Here is a 19,278-nt window from a genome sequence, read left to right on the forward strand (position 1 = left end):
GTATTATGGGGTTGTGGCATTAGAAAGGTTGAGAACCACTGCTCTAGAAAGAGTACAGAGAAGAGCAACAAAGATGATTAGGGGACTGGAGGCTAAAACATATAAGGAACGGTTGCTGGAATTGGGTATGTCTAGTTTAACGAAGAGAAGGACAAGGGGGGACATGATAGCAGTATTCCAATATCTCAGGGGCTGCCATAAAGAAGAGGGAATTAAGCTATTTTCCAAAGCACCTGAAGGCAGGACAAGAAGCAACGGGTGGAAACTAATCAAGGAGAGAAGCAACCTAGAACTAAGGAGAAACTTCCTGACAGTGAGAACAATTAATCAGTGGAACAGCTTGCCTCCAGAAGCAGTAAATGCTCCAACACTGGAAGTTTTTAAGAAGAGACTGGACAGCCATTTGTCCGAAATGGTGTAGGGTTTCCTGCCTGAGCAGGGGGTTGGACTAGATGACCTCCAAGGTCCCTTCCAACTTTACTACTATTACTATTACTAATGAATTATATTTTGCTTTCTTATGAGAGAAAATAGTGTACCTTGGTAGATATCAGGATTCTCGAACATTTCATTCTTTTATTAAAGCTTTACTACCATTTAAAAATGGCCTAATTCTATGCATTCTTAGTGGTATTATAGCTGTTGTTATTGCTCAAGGTTTGCCTAACCAGCTGTATTCTAGGAAGAGTATCTTTTCCAACTCTTTCCTTGATTATATAAATTTGGCATTGAGGGCAGAATTAATGTTTCAAATGCTTGTTGTGGTTCACTACGGAAATGTGATCTATATTATTTAAGAACATAAACCTATGTATTACAAAGTAAATCTAGAATACTCATATTTTAGTTAGATAATATGTTTCTTTATTTTTATTTATTGTCTGTTAATATTTTTAGGTCACTAAAATTTTTCAAAAGAAGAAGAATTCAGTCACATATAGTTTTCGACAGTCCTTTACCCTCTACGGAATGCAAGTTCTCCTTTTTGAGAATCAGTGTAAGTCCCTTTATCTGATTTGAGAATTCATTGTAAATCATGTTTAAGAATGAATGTATCTTTTAGTTACATTTTTCTAATTCCCAAGATATATAGCAACATCTTTATCTCACTATAGAAAGAAATTGCTTGGCTGCTCTGGCTTCCAAAATTAACATTTGGAATTTATACAGTAGTCCATAATATATTTTCCAGATGGTAAATCACAACATATTTAGAAACAATACATACACTATAGGCTATGCTTAAATGGCATTTAAACTTAAAATATTTTAATACAGGATTTTAATACATAAAGTTAAAAATATTACAATTTTTCTTAATCCAGAACAATTCTGGAACTGACTTGTAGATCAGCCATTGGCAGTTGCATAAGAATATGAAAGTTAACAGAGAAGCGTTGTTGAACAAACTAAGTTTGTTAAGAGCTTTGGATTATACTTAATGCCTTTGAATATATTAGTTTTGGATATCACCACTGCACAGATATTACTTATATCATGTTTCCCCGAAAGTAAGACCTACCCCAAAAATAAGCCCTAGCTTGATTTTTGGGTGTGGGCCTAATATAAGCCCTACCCCCCCCCCCAAAATAAGCCATAGTTTTGGGGTGAGGCGCACACCTAAAAAGGTAGAACAGATCAATACCTGCCTCTCCTCGCCAGCCCACTTCTTCTGCGGCACCCTCAGCCTGATAACCAAATGGAGGTTTATTTCCGAATTGCCCTCATAGTTCATTAGAAATGTATAGTACAGTGTGGGGAAATCTCTGAAGTTCTTCTTTAGAAGAAATAGGGAAAAAGTGTATTTATGCAGTAATAGAAATCCTTTATTGAAATATTTTTTATACATGGAACTGTGGAGAAATAATGAAATGGAATTAATATAAATGGGGTATTTTTTGTTTATGTTTTTTGCTATCTCTTAGATTATCCAAATGGCATACGACTGACATCAGCTGTTCCGGGAGCAGATATCAAAGTTTTAATAAATTTCAATGCTCCAAATCCCCAGGACAGAAAGAAATTTACAGATGATCTGAGGGAATCTGTTGCAGAAGTACAAGAAATGGAAAAACACAGAATAGAGTGTAAGTATCAAGGTAGATACAGTAGAGTACCTATAATTAATTATATATTTCATGAAACACTTATTTCAAGTGTTTTGCACAGCTCTAATAGAAACATATATATAAATACATCCAAACATATCATGTACATGTATTTATATAAAGCTCTACATTGCGTAAAGCTTGAATATTTGGAAAAGCACTTATCTAGATTTTTGTGCATCCCTATCTAGAAAGTTATGTTAGGATTAGTATTAGACTCTAGCTGTTAAAAATTATCATTTTGTATGACCTAGAAGGCATGGCTTCTATGTTGAAGCTGCTGTAAGAAACAACCTTCTTTCTGAGGCTGAAGAACCCCAATCCTGGGGGCCTTAAAAAAAGCCTTGAAGCTCGGCTGTTTCAATAAGTCTTTATGTCTGCCAGCCATTGATTTTGAGTTGTGAAGGGTCCTTGGTGTTCTCTAAGCTTGATTGTTTCATTGCCCCAACTAGGTAACATCATCAATAAACATCAGTAAACGTCCAAGAGCTCAGAGAGCATCAAGGACCCCTCATTTCAACCCTGAGCTACAAATATTCTTCTTTATTGGTACTTTGAGTTGTTTTTTTGTAAATAGTTATAGTAGTACCTCCACAAGTATGCCTGTTTCAAGTGGAAATGACATTTTTAGCACACAGAATATTCCCATACATTGAACTGAATGGGGCTTTCTCTCACCGTACAGAAAACCTGTTATGTATAACATAATTGATAGATTGCAGTTGCAATATTTCTCCAAGTTTTAAAATAGTTTAATTTTCTTTTTCAGTTGTATTTATTTATTAGATTTATATTTGCCTTCCTTTCAGGAAGAAATGGTAATATATTAGTACATTACTCTTCCCCAATTTCTCACCAGGTGTAGATTGTGCTGAGAAAGAGTGATGGGACCAAAGCAACTGCAATGCAATACATAAGTTGATTAGTTAAAAAGTAAAAGTTGAAAAGTTAAAAAGTTGATTAGTTACATTTAGGCAAGAAAACCAAATGCTCAGGTACAGTATAGGTCACAGGTCGGCAACCTGCAGCTCCGGAGCCGCATGCGGCTCTTTGAGCCTTCCCCGGTGGCTCCCAGCCTCCTCTGCCTTTGCAGAGAGAGACAGAGACAGAGAGAGGCAATTCCGCTTCCCTGCTTCCTTCTCTCTCTCTCTCCCTCTCCCTCCCTCCCTCTCTCTCTCTCTCTCTCTCTCTCTCTCTCTCTCTCTCTCTCTCTCTCTCTGTGTGTGTGTGTATGTGTGTGTGTGTGTGTAAAAGATTGCACTCACAGTGTTCCCCGAGGAGCTGAAAAGCTTTCTGGACGGAGCGCCTCCCTTTGCTGCGTCTCTGCAGGAAGCAGGAAGCAGGAAGGGCAGGAGAGAGCTAACTAGCCCAGCTAGGCTGACTCAGGAATTCTGGGAGTTGAAGTCCATGAGTCATAAAAGAGACGAGGTTGCTTACCCTGAGCTTGTTGGACAACAGCTTGAAGCTTGCCAGGTGAGCAGCAGATAGGAGAGAGAGAGAGAAAGAGAAAGAGAGAGAGAGAGAGAGAGAGAGAGAGAGAGAGAGAGAGAGAGAGGAAAGAGAGAGAGAGAAAGAAAGAGAGTGGGGGAAGAGGAGTGGCAGGCAGACCAAGGGCAGATAGAGAGGGAGGGAGAGAGAGAGACAGAGAGAGAGAGAGAGAGAGAGAGAGAGAGACCCTTTTGACATCTAAAATGAAGATAACACTGCATATATCCTTTTTTTAACCTGTATGTGTATGTATGTACACATATGTATGTATGTATGTGTGTGTGTGTGTGTGTGTGTATACATATATACACACACACATATATATACCACACAAACACACACACACACACCTATAATAAAGGTAAAAAAGGATATATGCAGTGTTATCTTCATTTTAGATATCAAAAGGATTTTGCGGCTCCCGGTGTTTTGTTTTTGGTGGGAAACGGGTCCAAGTGGCTCTTTGAGTGTTTTGGGTTGCCTACCCCTGGTATAGGTGGTACCTCGCTCAGTACTAGTAAATGTGAGAGGGGTCTTGGAGCCCTAGTGGACAATCACTTAAATATGAGCCAGTAGTGTGCTGCAGCTGCCAAAAAAATCAACACAGTCCTAGGCTGCATTAACAGAAGTTAATGTGAATCAAGATCACGTGAAGTGTTAATACCACTTTACAATGCCTTGGTAAGGCTACACTTGAAATACTGCATCCAGTTTTGGTCACCACAGTGTAAAAAAGATGTTGAGATTCTAGAAAGAGCACAGAGAAGAGCAACAAAGATGATTAGGGGACATAAAGAACCGTTACTGGAATTTGGTATGTCTAGTTTAATGAAGAGAAGGGCTAGGGCTGACGTGTTAGCAGTGTTTCAATATCTCAGGGGCTGCCACAAAGAAGAGGGAGTCAAGCTATTCCCAAAAGCCCCTGAAGGCAGTATAAGAAGCAATGGATGAAAACTAATCAAAGAGAGAAGCAACCTAGAACTAAGGAGACATTTCCTGACAGTTAGAACAATTAATCAGTGGAACAGCCTGCCTCCAGAAGTTGTAAATGCTCCAACACTGGAAGTCTTTAAGAAGAGACTGGACAGTCATTTGTCTGAAATGGTACAGGGTTTCCTGCCTAAGCAGGGGGTTGGACTCTGTTATTCTATTCTATTCTATTCTATTCTAGTTAAAATTTATTATTATCATAGATAAGTATCATAAAATTGAGAAACAAAGTAAAATGTAAAATTCACAAATAAACAGTAAGCATGTCCATGATGTGGGAGATATGGGATAAATATGTGTGTGTGTGTAGTTTTTATTTTGGGGGGAGTTATAGAATCTACATTGAGCAGCAGCAATAGCACAGAATTTAGAGGTTCCACTTGCTTGTGTGGCCAAAATAATGTACTTCTGACCTACTGGAATACAGTACACAGAAGGTTTTGATTTATCATAGCTCTTTTTTACCTTTTTTTCAGCTGAATTAGAGAAACAGAAAGGTGTAGTGCGACCAAGCATGTCTCAGTGCTCTAGCCTGAAAAAAGAGTCTGGCAATGGAACATTGAACCGGACCTGCCTGGATGACAGCTATGCCACGGGGGAAGGCCTCAAAAGGAGCGCTCTTAGCAGCTCCCTTAGAGATCTTTCTGAAGCAGGTAAGCTTTGCATTTCTTCTCTTTTAGATTAATTTTGGAGTATTAGAAATATGCACCTGTGAACATGAAAGTCTAGAAATCAATTTGGAAAAATGATATAGAAATTTATTTTCTATTTTTCCTTTGCATTCGAAAATATTAGATTGCTATAGGTGGTTTTTGTATACATATTTTTAAAGAGGAATAAATGGAAATATATATTTTTTACAAGGAATAATTAGTTTTGCTTTTTATCTTCGCTTTCTTCTATTTATTATTTTCATTAGAAAAAAAAAATCCACCCAAATTACTATGTACTGGCTGCTGCTTATGCTTTTTGTGATTGTTTGTATCCATGTAGCATACTGATGAATGAAATTGAGTGAAGCCCTGCTAAATTCTATAGAGAAATACGGATCAGACACACCTGTGTGATTGATGCTACTTAATTATATTGCTCAGAAAACAATTCTAGATTTTGTCAAATGTGGCTTATGTTTATATTGTACTGCTGTTTACCAGTATGATGGTCGGGAACCATCATGGCAAAGTAGTTACTCCAGTTTTGCCTTACTGCTTTGTGGCTTAATGGATTGTGATAGCAGTTTAACATATATTGAAATATATATATGTTATATACCTGGTTTGGATTATATACATTTTCTATGAATGCAGGAATTAAATAAATACCTCTGTTATTACGTTTGGAAATCAGTGGTGCATTTTGCATGTCAAGCAGGACATTTCAGCCATGCGTACATAATATTAGACACAGAATGATTCCTACTGTTGCTACTAGTATTGCTCTGCGTTTTAACATCATGCACATCATCAAACTAAATATATCCGTTATAAATACATGATTTAATTAATATTTTTCCTGTTTCTTGTTTTCATTACTTGATAAAGTAACATGCAGCTCTTAAATATTGGATGTTCATTTTACAGATGTTTTGAATTTAATGTATGATGAGAGGGATACAATCAATATTCTATCTATAAATCTTAATATGCAGTATGAATCATTACATACAAACATTTATTTGCTCATTAGAATATATGCATATGTATTCTTTATCTTTGCAGGTTATATTCTGTTTCATAGTTTTTTATTCACTTTAAACAACTTAGAAGGAAATTCAGGGACCTTTAACTATATTAATTTCACTGAAACAGATTTACTAAGTCTTTAAAAGGTACTTGTATGATTTGGATGAAATCTCAGTAATTGTTATGTAATTTCATTTAAGAATGGTTTCACTTTTGGCTTTTGATTTTCACATGAGAATGGCCAAATTCATTTTTAGAAACAGGATTTCACTGTTGTATTGATTATCTGAGAGGATTATGAATTAATATATTTCATCCTAATAGGAGCTTCTCATTTTCTTATTTTAGACATTATCATGTAGATAGTGTCATCTTGCCTCTTTACAATAAACAAGATGAATTTTTAAGGATCACAAAATAGTTAATATGCCTAGAGCACATGCCATCTGCTGGCATAGGCAATACTGACAGTTGTTCTCCAGAGCCAAACATAGATGTCAGGATGAAAGGCTTAAGTGATGAATATATTAATGTTTGCTGAACTTTAATATTTTTCAAGTTAATATTATGGAACTTTTATGTTTGGGCTTGTGCAGTGCAGTTAATTTGAAAATACAAATGGAGTCAATTGGGCTATTAAACATAGATTATTTTAGCTGTTATCAAGAAAGAGAATCAGGCCTTTTATGCAATAATAAAATGGCTTTTGTAGTTATAGGAATGAGTTCAAGCATAAAAATCATTAGGAAATTTCACTGTTGCTAATTTGAATAAAAGAACTAAAATAATGAAATAAAATGTGAAGTAGATTGGTAAATGATTAAAGGCTTAAGAGACAATCCAGTTTCTAGATGGATCAGCTTCATTCCTGGAATCTTAATGCAGAAGGTGTGAATAACATCTGGAACAAAGGGTTTTTTTTATAGAGAGGTTTTAGAGAAAACTTGTCAAAATTATTCCCAAATGTTATGCTTGCTAAGGATCTCAGCCGTAGCCTTAATCTTGGAGGTCACATATGGCGTCTTATTCATTTTCTGAGTTTACATACCTTTAATCTGTTTACCCCATCCAACCCCCAACAGCTGGCATGGTCTTCCTTGCTTCCCAGCACCTTGTTTGCAAGCTTTATCTCCAAAAAAGCTTGAAGGCTTTCACTGGGAAAGGTTGAATAGGGGTTGTGAATATAAAGGCAGGCAGATACCACAATTTCTTCTTCTTGGGTCCACATAGAGCAAATCACCTGGTCAGGTCAGATGAGAAAGGCTTCTAGAGTGTGAGCCAGCCTACCAGGCATCAGAAGCTAGAGGCTCTGATTGTCTGAATCAAAGGAATGTCAGTCTTGCAAAGAAGTCCAGATGAGAAGCACATCCAGGAACACCAGCTTTATCTTTGCATGTTTCAAAAGTACTCCTCCTGTCTCACACTTTTACTTTCCCCAAAATTAGGGAGGGTCCCTTCTGAGTCACTTTTGCTACTCCTTTTCCTTTGGACTCAAATTTTATTTATCAGATGACTAGGCTGAGACTCTTCCTCCTGTCTCCCAAGATCATTCCCACATACTATTACAAGTTCTCACCATCAGAGAGATGAGAGAGAGAGAGAGAAGGAGATTGCCATCATATGCTTCTTCCATTGTATGAGCTGTGGCTTCTAGCAGCAGTCTGAATGCTGGGAAACTCAGAAGAAGCAACAGTAGCTCCCCCTACTAACTTCAAGGGGAAGACTGAAGTGAAGCCACAACAAGGCTTCCAGGGCTGGAGTTTGGTTTTTCCAAATCAACAAATGCTATTTAACATTTAGCATGCGGTACAGAATTATTATAGTAAATATATCATACTTTAACCTCTCAACATGTAAGATGTTCTGATGTCTTTAAATCCAATTGCTCTGAGCACTTAAGTTAGATTTCTGAGTACTCTCCAGTAAACATAGCCCTTAAATCCCATTTTATGTATTGACATAGATATATAAAATCAATAATGTATTGATTGCTTGTTCTTTAGGCTGAAAGAAAATATATAATATAAAGTGCATCTTTTCAGTTGTCATATTCCTTGATAGCATATGATGTAATTTAGGAGCAAGTAGTTACTAATATTGACATGAACTATGGGTATTAACTATGGGTATTAATTTTCCTATAATATCCAGTTTAAGTATCTTTTTTAAATGTGAAAAAAGAAATTAGAAACACTGGATCACAGAAGGTAATTAACTGTGCCAAAATATCAGTTTTGGCACTGATTCTCCTACAAGAAAGGTAGATACCCACAAACACACACACACACAAACACACATGAGATATATCAATCTTAAATTTAAATGCAGAAACTACTACAGTATATTTGACAGATGATCTAATGTCTTTTTGGAGCCCTCCACTTATTTAAAGACCTGAAATTACCAGTTTCTATATTTCTGGAAAATTCTTTGACTCACAGTACTTGCTAAATTGCTAGTAAAATTATGATTATTTTCATTTTTGTTGTTATTTAGGGTAACTCCCCAAAATATGTATGAAATAAAAGAAGACGAAAACTTAAAAATATTGAATTTACATAAAAATATATTTATTCTGAAATTTCCCCCTCTTTACTGAATACTTGCTTTGCTGAGTGAGATGAAAGGCATATAATTTAATATATAAATTAGTAATTTTTAACAATATTAAGGTGATTTTTTCAACTGCACTTTCCATAGATTATGTTTATATAAAGAGATTTGGGATTCCATGTAACAATGAAAATGTAAGATTTTTAAAATATAAATTAGAAATAGATTGTTTCCCCTAGGAGATGAATTTGATAGTAACAGCACCCTTTATGAAACTGTTGAGGTATATTATAACAAATCATCTGATTTTCTGCTTTCTATTGCATAATGTGTTTAATATTTTATTTGTTCTTTGCCATTCACATTAACTGTTTCTGAGCTTCTCAGGCATAGGAATAATGAGAATTCCTTTTGGTTTTCCATCATAGTATAGACTTTTTGCCTGTTATAGTAATAAGTAATATCCCTCATACTATAAATATATTTTAGGTTACAAGCATCATATCCCTTCTTTCTGACTCCATTTTTCTTGCTTTCACTTGTGACCCGGAACATCACTATCCATGCATAAGAGGGCAAACTTGAAATGACCCTGTAGTTTGCTGAATTATCCAAAGAGAAAAGGAATAAAAAAAAACTCTAATGAAAACTGGATAAAGAAGGAGAATACAATTGATTAGTGTTTGCCAATGCTGGCAACATTAAAATGGCTTCAACTCCCAGAATTCTGAGGAAACTGGAAAAGGAGGGTTAGGGGGGGATAAATATTAAAAGGATAGCAAGTTTCCTTCTGCACCAGTCATTCCTGATTGATACTGAGAAGTTATTTTAAAATGTCTTCAACAACAGACATTGCTTAAAAATCAAGGCATAAATCAAGGAGTTTGTGGAACTGGGACTGAGAATAGTTTTTACAGACATCCTCATAAAAATTGCAGATCCCAACCACCTCCAAATATCTCAGTGAGGAGTGAGCATGGCTAGTGACATAGAAAGTTGAACAACAATTGGAAGTGAGGTTGGACCGTAAAAAAAAGTGATTAAACTCCTGAAGCTTCTGTTCTGCAACATTTTATTTTACATTCGGAGTTGAATCTCATTAGTAGATCATTAGATTCAATAAAGAGTTGAAAAATCTTTGCACAACTTATACTAGGATCACAAATATTAATTTTTAACACATGAGTGACCCTCTGTGAGATTAATCAAATTTTCCATCATCATACTTTTATCTCACCTTTATATTGTTTACCACTTTAGCTATCATATAAAAAACTACATTATTAACAGAAGCTGAAACATGCCACCTTAAAATATTCCTGAACTAATTATAGAGGAATTAGTTTGGACTGACACTTTTTATCCTAAACACATTTAAAAAAAATCCTAAAAAAATATGAAAGTGCATTCAGTAATTATGTTATATTGTAAACTGCCCAGAGTCTCTGCATCAGTGAGATGGGTGGCATAAAAATTTAATAAATAAAGCTGATTTAGGACAGCATGTAACTTCATTCAGACCACATAGTTCTAACTTTAGGATTTGTATGAGCTATGAAATAGGTCTTACAGTTACCATAATCTAGAATGGAGATTTTCTAAGGAGAGCCATGCCTATTTGAAAGAAACCCAATTTAACAAATATTTTATCAGGGTTGTGGAAATCCTTTGAAAGAGATACTTTGTACCATGTGATTGTGCTACAAAGGATGATTCCTAGATCCAGAAAGGCAGCTGTATCTTTCTCTGGGCTTACATGCCTTGCTTCTTTCCTTTACCTATTACTTCGCTTCCCGGAAAAAGAAATATCTGCTTTAATTCTCTGAAGAAGACATTTTCATTGTACGAACTATCTTGTGATATATAAAGCACTTCTTTGAAAGGCTTTGCACATTTGTAAGTAAAAATGTAATGATGAATACCATACTGTACTTGTTTTTAAAAAACCAGAAACTCATTACACAGAATAATATGAAATAGCTTATTATTGTGAAAAGTAACATTTGAATGACAGATTTTTATTTTAAACCAATATTTTTAACTGACTAATGATAAATTACATTCACCCTATTTATATAATATTCTATTTTACTTTTACTTTAAAATAATAAAGGGTATTGCATAGCATCTCAGAACTTAGGATCTTACTCTTTTTTTCTATTGAGATTCACTCAGTAGAATTTAGGATCTTACTTTTTTTTCTATTCTATTTTTTTCTATTTTTGTATTGAAACTTTTCTTCAGTATCATTGAATTTCAATTTCATTCTTGTGGAATTCACTGTGACATTTGTAAAGTAAGAAGTGGAATGCTTCCTTCTTATCCTTTTGAGTTTGACTTTCTGTGTTTTGTTAACTACTACTTACAGAAGCAGATATTATATAACCACCTTACATTATTGTTTGGCTATTAGACCAGGGGTAGACAACCTTGGCTCTTTTATGACTTGTGGACTTCAACTCTCAGAATTCCTGAGCCAGCCATTCTGTACAATAACCATTGTAATGATTAGAATTCTCAAGAAGTCGTTAATTAATTGCCCTCACCCCCTTTTATTCTAAATCTTCATTCACATTTAATAAGGCAGGGCCTCTTAAGACAGAAAGTATATTTTCTCTCGAGGACAAAACAAGTAATGTTGAACATTTCTACTGAACAGCATGTTGGGCTGTTGTTTATTTCCATGCTGTTTCCACAGCTGGCACATTCCCAAATCTAATAGTTAACTTGAGTCTTCCCATTTTAAATCTACCTCCTTTTGATTTAAATTTAGAGCCACTCTGAATCATTGAGAGTTGGATGGCATGCAAGTTGAATAAATTATCATTATTATGGCGTAATGTTACACTTCATATAAAGTAAAATTGCCATAGAGGTGTCCTGGAATCTGTGTTTTTCCAGGGGAGAGTGAGTTTCCTTATGCTAGGAATCGGCACTCAACAAACTTTCAGTGTGAAGTACCTGATCCAAGCATCCATCTTTAAAAAACATTGTAAATTCATATAAGTATATAAGCACTGGACAGTAAACAAACAAATCTGGACATATCATTGGATTAATTATTTTTGTATGTAAAATTAAATTTAGTTTTCTTTGTTGTGATTATATGAAATCTATTATCTTTCAGATAATTATCATGTAATAGTAGCAAATCTGTAAGTCAAAATGCAGTCACCATACTTGAAGATCTTGAGTGTGACTAAAAATGTTTAAATAAATTTTGAGAAATGCATAGCCATTGTTTTTTAAAAAATTAAATCCTATCCAGTATGGCCATTTTATATAAACATTTACAGGATAACACACACATACACAGATTATTGTTCATGTGTATAATTATAAATATATATATTAAAATGCCCAAATATGGATATCCACAAAAATACATATAAGACAAATTTATAGTGAAACTAGTGGCTTTAACTTCTAATTCTTCTGTCATAAATCAGGAGCTATGTTCCGACTTGGTCATATTTAGAGCAGGTATCATTGAAATCCATGGAGCATAAAATTATTAATGATTAAATTAAGTACCATAGCTTCCAATAGGCTTACACTAAGTCTGGATTCAGCCTCATTAAAAGAAATAGAAATTTTCTCAGTGACTTCCAGGCAGTGTAAATTACATTCTTATCTGAGCATAAGGCCCACTGAAAAATAGAGAAATTGCTTTTGAGTCAGCGTGCGAAGAGTTTAATTTTAACTGTGTACTTCTATAACAATTCCTGGGCTATCACAACATGCAGAATTAATCTTTAGGCTGCCAGAAAAAAGTCCTGCAATGCATTAGGGAAAGTGGCTATTGATTCCCCAGGTCTTGTCTTGGTCTCTAATCTATGGTATTGCATGTCCTGGGCAGGCAAGCGTGGGCGACGCAGCAGTGCAGGATCGCTAGACAGCAATATGGAAGTAAGTAGGAAGTTACTGATGTCTAGCTGGATGTGATGTGCATTTCAAACCTTTATTTTATATACATATTTTGCTCTTTTTTTTCTTCTAACATACAACCTGCCTGCCTCAAATAAAATGCATGCCAAGGCTTTATAGTTTTAGCCTTTGAAAAACCAACACTATTTCTGGTCTGTTTAGATCATGCATCATTTTTTTATTTCAGCTGCTGTTATCCCCTTCTGTTCCTGCAAGCATGACTAAATGAATATGATGTGCCCTTTTGCCACTGTCACTCTGGTCCTTGTGTAAAGGCCCGATGGTTCTTTGTTACACAGTGCACTTATTGTGCTATTCGTTATTTAACGCAAAATATTGAATTCATGCTTAGTCATTCACATTGCTTACTTTCTAATTAAATTGTGAAATGTATGCAGTCGTGACATCATGGAATTGCATAGATAGGGCATGGGAAAAAAAACAAATAAAACAGGTGAATTCAATGTGGATTTCATGAGATTTCATTCATCTTCAAACCATTTATATATTGTTCATGTCTTTGAATTCAGCCTGCAGATTTGTGTGTATGTGTATGTATGTACGTATGTATGTATGTTAAAACTGAATAGAGTGCAGTCCACATAATATAGCACACAAAGCATTGGCAGTTAATTGTCTGTAAAGAAAACAAAAGCATCCAGAGACTAACAAGAAATTTGGATACCTAAAAGATAAATAGTTGAAAATACTAGACAGCACATCAACCTGCAAACAAATAGAAGCAATCTATTTACAAGAAAATACTTATTTTCTACATTACAAAGAGAATCAGGCTATTTTAATTATAATTCTACTGAAAATTTTACCATGAAATCTGACTATTAATAATGTGTAACTGCCTTCAGGCTAATTCAACATAACTGTATATATTTTTGTCCTTGAAGAGAAAAATAAATAATATGACTATATTTTTAGTAGGATAAACAATGTAAAGCAAAATCAAACAGTTTGTGGTAACTGATTACTTTTTATGATTTAATAATTTCAGGGTTCTTTTTTTTAAGAAAGCCACCAGTATTTGTTAATGGATCATACTTAGGATTTATTATCCACTTACAACTTGAAAAAAGAAATTGGCAGAAAAAGAAAGAGACAATCAGATTTCTCCTGCAATTCATACAGCTATTTCTCCATATGAGCTTTTAAAGAAAACATGATGGTCATTGTGAACTTTTTCTTTTACACATATTTTTAAGATTTTTTTAATTTTTATTTTCTATTAATTTCTTTTTAGGGGTCCATCATTAGCAGTCCTCATATGCGCCGAAGAGCTACATCAACCCGAGAGTGTCCATCTCGCCCTCACCAGACTATGCCTAATTCTTCCTCACTACTAGGGTCCTTATTTGGTAGTAAGCGAGGAAAGCCTTCCCAAGGCCATTCAGCATCTGGCCCACCACTGCCACCTCAGCACCCTCCCATAATGTCACACCCGCAGCATTCTCCACATCCTCCTGCCATGCACCACCCGGGTCCGGCTGAAGGGCAGACCCAGGCACAAGTGCACAGCCACCACTCTCAGTACTGCCATATGCAGAACCCACCTCCTTATCACCATCACCATCACTATCATCCGCCCCAGCACATCCAGCATCCGCACCAGTACCATCATGGGCCACACTCGCAGCATGTAGCTCATGCCCAGCATTCGTACCTGCCACATTCCCACACCCCATATTCCCACGCTCCCCATCCTCCCTTGCCCCCTCCTCATTTGGCACATCCTTCCCATCACCATGCACAGCCAATAGCCCCTTCTTCTTCAGCCAGCACGAAGCCCAAGCATAGCGGCATCAGCACAATAGTCTAGAAACCAGCCAGCCACCCAGCCACAGCTGTAGCTCTAGGCCTAGATGTAAAGGCACTTACAGGAAACAGAAGCAGCCTATAATGCTGGTTATTTTTTTAATTTATTTTAAAAGATCTGAACCAGAAGCAACTTAATTGACTCCTTTGCCTTAAGGACTCAATGGATCAATGCATATTAACCTCACAGTGCTGGTCTTAACAGTTCGGTGGTGACCTTTTCCCTCCTTTTTCTCTAGTAGCCTTGAAAATATGCTGCTTGCTGAAAACGTTAAGCTACCTTTTTTCATCCGCATGACCATTTTTAACAAGTAATGAAAACATAACTTACTCAGAATAAAAGGAAAACTATGAAATAAAATTAATGTGGCATTCTTGCTCTTTAATTTACAATGGGCAAAAAATGTAGACCTCATATGGTTGATGAAAATACGTAAGTAAACTCTATGTAATATAAATATATAAATATAGACATATATATATATATATAGATATATAGATATATACAGAAAAAGAGAGAGAGAGAGAGAGAGAGAGACTGCATAGCTAACATTTATGCTTAGAACAAAGTTTTTTCAGTCCACAAGGTTAGCAATATATACTTTTCCATAATTTCCCTTACTGATAAAGGGCAGTAAAATAGATGAGTAGCAAATGGAAGTGTAGACCAAAAAACTAAGGAACAAATTCCAGGCATTTCAGTACTCATTGAGCAAGTTCTATGGACTTAAAAAAATAAAATCTTTAAGCAATCTTTGCAAAATGTGCCAAATAACATAGCATATAACTGTTGCAATCAAATATGCTTTGTACTCTATTAGTATAATATACTTATTCAGTATTATAACTGCTCTGCTATTTCAGGTAAGCAAACTAGTTAAGATGCAGTAATTATACAGTAGCAACATGAGACAACCTTTACTCTAGGTTTTCTCTACATTTTGGTTCCTCCAGTTCTTAGACACTTTAAAGGCTGTGATAACTGTGAACTTACATAGTTTACATTTGTTTTGTATTTATGTATATTTTAATAAATACACATGAAGATTTACATAGATGGTATTTACATACGCTGCATGAACATTCATCTCAGACCCTGAAATAACCAACATCCATTCCTTTCAGCCGCATTGCCTCTTTACCATTTAATACTCAGTTTTTAATCAATAAAAACTTCAGACTTTTTTTTCCACATGAAAGCAATCAGAAACTTGAAAGTTTATTTTAGTATTGAGTATAGATTTTTATAACTGTAATTCCATGTAGCCATGTGCTGGCAGCAGGATTTTCTCACCATTTTTCTCATCACATTTGTTAGTTTTATCCAGCACTCAGCAGGCTGAGTCTCTGCTCGAACTGTCATAGTCCAGTTAGTCCAAGACATCTTGTAAAATCCAACTGTGCTGTTGTTGCTTATGTGTTGTACTGAGTCATTTGCAAGACCATATATTTCTTTGTAAGCCTAAATCCTATTTTTTTTTAATAAAATAAAATCATACACGGAGCATACTTTGTAGTTTCAGCATTTTGAGCCACCTCAGTCACGACTTTACATCTAAAAGACAGAAACAAAAGGAACCGCAGAGCTGCACCAGCAGAATTCTGAATGTTGATTTAAAAGAAGAGGAGGAAAAATGTTCCAGTGAGAGATGGGTAAAGCCAAACAAAAACTGATTATTGCTTCTGAAAGAAGTCATAACGTATGAAACATCTTTCCTATGCTGGTGATTTCTGATCTCGTTTTCTTCCCTCATTTTCTAATATATGTGGATTATATAGAGTACCAGCAAAAATAAGCTCAGTAGTTTTGTTAACTTTCATTCAGCAGAAACAACCACTTACAATCTGTTTAAATTTGACAATTATTTTGTATGCAATACACAGCAGTTTTTCCTGTCCTTGGTTTTCCCTCCATCTAATTTAACTTCATAGGAAATTTTAATAAAAATAATGTTATTATCCAAGCTGTCCTAGATTGTGCGGATTACCTGAGAGGGAACATCACAACCCAAGGATCTCTTCACATTTAAATTTGGGTTTTCTTCTTATAAGGAATAATACAACTGTATGCATGCCATCTAATGTTAGTAGTATTGAGGCTACACTCTCCATAACGTATATTTGCAAAGTATTTCAGTGTTACTGTTGATATTAGTTGAAGTAAAATGTTAACATATTTAAATATGTCAGCTTTTCTTCAAACCTTTGTACCAATAGTAAGTTGAATTGTAACTTATAAGTTGTTCCAGAAAAGATATGATAGGGCATTTTTTTCCTTTGTGTTGCTCATTGTATAATTTGCATATATCAAAAGCAATGGACTGGATAGTCATTATTTTACATTTCAAGCATTAATATCTGTATTATCTATTTGCATATTTTAAAAATGCTATCCATCTTTTATACTCATTGTTTTGATATTCCAGGAAAATCAATGAAAGATTTTAGGTTTCTAGATTCATATGCATTTAGTTAGATACAGGTTTTATCTTTTATAATTATACAGAAAAAATAATCATCACAAATGTTGATGATTAACAAATATAAAAAATATTCAATACATCCATTCAATCAATATGTTATTTCATAAAAATCCAGTGTTGTTGCCATTTAGACAAACCATCCAAGGAAGGGAAATACCTCTAGGTTTAAAAGTAAAAAAAAAAAAAAAAAAACGACTTCTTGTTTTGCAAAACTAAAGTAATCATTACAATTTATATGCTACTGAAGAAAATTTTTAAAAGGTAGATATTGGAAAGTATTAATTATGTTTTCCTTATTGATTAAAAACAGTATAAAGCACTACTGAACATCACATCTCTTTCTCTCAGTGAAAACTGTAAGAAAAAATGGACCTTGTAAAATATCTTTTCTGGGACAACCATTAATTATATATTTCTTTTAATTAAGAATGAAATGTAAATCAATGTAAAGAAAACCAAAGTTATCCTATTATGATGTAAATGTCTTGTATTGCTAAAAGTCTTAAAAAGCATAACTTGTAGGATGATTTTCCATCAAGCACTGCATGCAGCTGAAACCTCGTTTCTTGGTTTTTAAATGAGCTGAAAAGCAGTCAGCAGCTACATAACAATGACACTTTACATGTTGACTTGCTGTTTCATATACAGCTGTGCATTTTCTGCAATTAAGCATGAGTTTTGCTGTTACCATTGTAAAATATCATCACATCACACCTTGCCTGCAAAAAAAGTGTGTACATACAAGGAAAAAATGACCAATCATAAGATACAATTTTGAAGGAGGGAAAAAGGGGAGTGGAAACAGGACCAAGTAGGAAGAATAATTAATTCTCTAAACTGTATATAGTGTGTAAATTAGTATTAATATAAGTCTGCAGTCACTTTACAGGTTACAATACAGTACCTGTCTCTGCTAGGAACTAAATCCCAGCTTTGAATAGTATTAAACTGTTAGAATTAGATTGAATGCAGACTGTTAAAAGACTTCAAGAAACATCATGCTCACGAGAAGCTTCTGTAAAGGGAGATTCAAGAGATTTTGTAACTGTTGGAAAGGAAAGAGTGCTTTCATTTTAATATGCATTTGTTTGTAAGTAGTATCAGACTTTATTGTTGTTAAACTATAACTGTGATTATGTGGGAAATCAAATAAATCACTTTGAACTCACCCAGTTTCTCATTCTTTGTAGAACATATATTTTTTCATATTAATTGAATAAAATTATTTATGCCACTTTAATTCTTGGATATCTCATTTTGCATTGTTTTAAGGAGAAATACTACTTTCAAAGTAAGGAAAGACGGATTACTGCATTTATTTATTCATTTCAGATAATGGATCTGCAGTGTACATTGTATTTATTGGTAATCATTATGCAATGCTCACTATAGATGCTTCACATCAACTACTGTACTGTTCCTGTATAATCATCATAAGGAATATTAGTAATGATGTTAATATTAATGATACAAGGAACAAAAAAACCCTATAGGCTTGATTTTGACTACTCAAGAGCCAGCTAGTTGAACTAGTGAATAGAATTGAAAAAGATTTGCCAAATTTGAAAAATGATCATATGATTCAAAGTGCAGAGTGTGTGAAGGAGACAAAGAAATAATAGATAATACATTCAGCTCATGCAAGATTACACCAACTGAAGTATACACGAAAAAGTAGATCACAACCTACTACTTGACAAGATAGAAAAATGTGGGGTAGAAAGCACCACTACCAGATGGATCCGTAGCTGGCTGACTGGCCATACTCAGCGTGTGGTCCTCAATGGAACCGCATCTACATGGAGGGAAGTGTGTAGTGGGGTGCCCCAGTGCTCTGTTCTGGGCCCAGTGCTCTTCAATATCTATATCAAAGATTTGGACAAGGGGATAGATGGGGAACTCATCAAATTTGCAGACGACACCAAGCTGGCAGGAATAGCCATCACTCCAGAAGACAGGCTTAAGATACAGAAGGATCTGGACAGACTTGAACACTGGGCACTAACTAACAAAATGAAATTCAATGGTGAAAAAAGCAAGGTTCTACATTTAGGCAAGAAAAACCAAATGCACAGGTATAGTATAGGAGGTACCTTGCTCAATAGTAGTAACTATGAGAGGGACCTCGGAGTCCTAGTGGACAATCACCTAAATATGAGCCAGCAGTGTGCTGCAGCTGCCAAAAAGGCCAACACAATGCTAGGCTGCATTAACAGAGGA

General features: G+C 35.0%; 1 protein-coding gene across 13 annotated transcripts in view; it reads left to right on the top strand.

Moving 5' to 3' along the window:
• IQSEC1 (IQ motif and Sec7 domain ArfGEF 1) overlaps window positions 1–18,298 on the top strand; it is a 270,339-nt gene extending 252,041 nt beyond the window's left edge. For 7 of the 13 annotated variants that reach the window (XM_039349437.1, XM_039349429.1, XM_039349427.1 and 4 more), the window contains 5 exons: window positions 898–997; window positions 1,926–2,087; window positions 5,063–5,239; window positions 12,681–12,730; window positions 14,004–14,579. In XM_039349437.1, coding sequence (XP_039205371.1) covers window positions 898–997; window positions 1,926–2,087; window positions 5,063–5,239; window positions 12,681–12,730; window positions 14,004–14,579 — 1,065 coding nt within the window. Of the gene's footprint in view, window positions 1–897; window positions 998–1,925; window positions 2,088–5,062; window positions 5,240–12,680; window positions 12,731–12,935 lie in introns of all 13 variants that reach the window. The other 6 variants (XM_039349431.1, XM_039349433.1, XM_039349424.1 and 3 more) reach the window with 6 other exon arrangements.
• The last annotated feature ends 980 nt before the right edge of the window (window positions 18,299–19,278 follow it).

This window comes from Crotalus tigris, unplaced genomic scaffold (assembly GCF_016545835.1).
Source record: "Crotalus tigris isolate CLP2741 ecotype Arizona unplaced genomic scaffold, ASM1654583v1 scf7180000018275.596634, whole genome shotgun sequence".
Classification (NCBI taxonomy): Eukaryota; Metazoa; Chordata; class Lepidosauria; order Squamata; family Viperidae; genus Crotalus; species Crotalus tigris.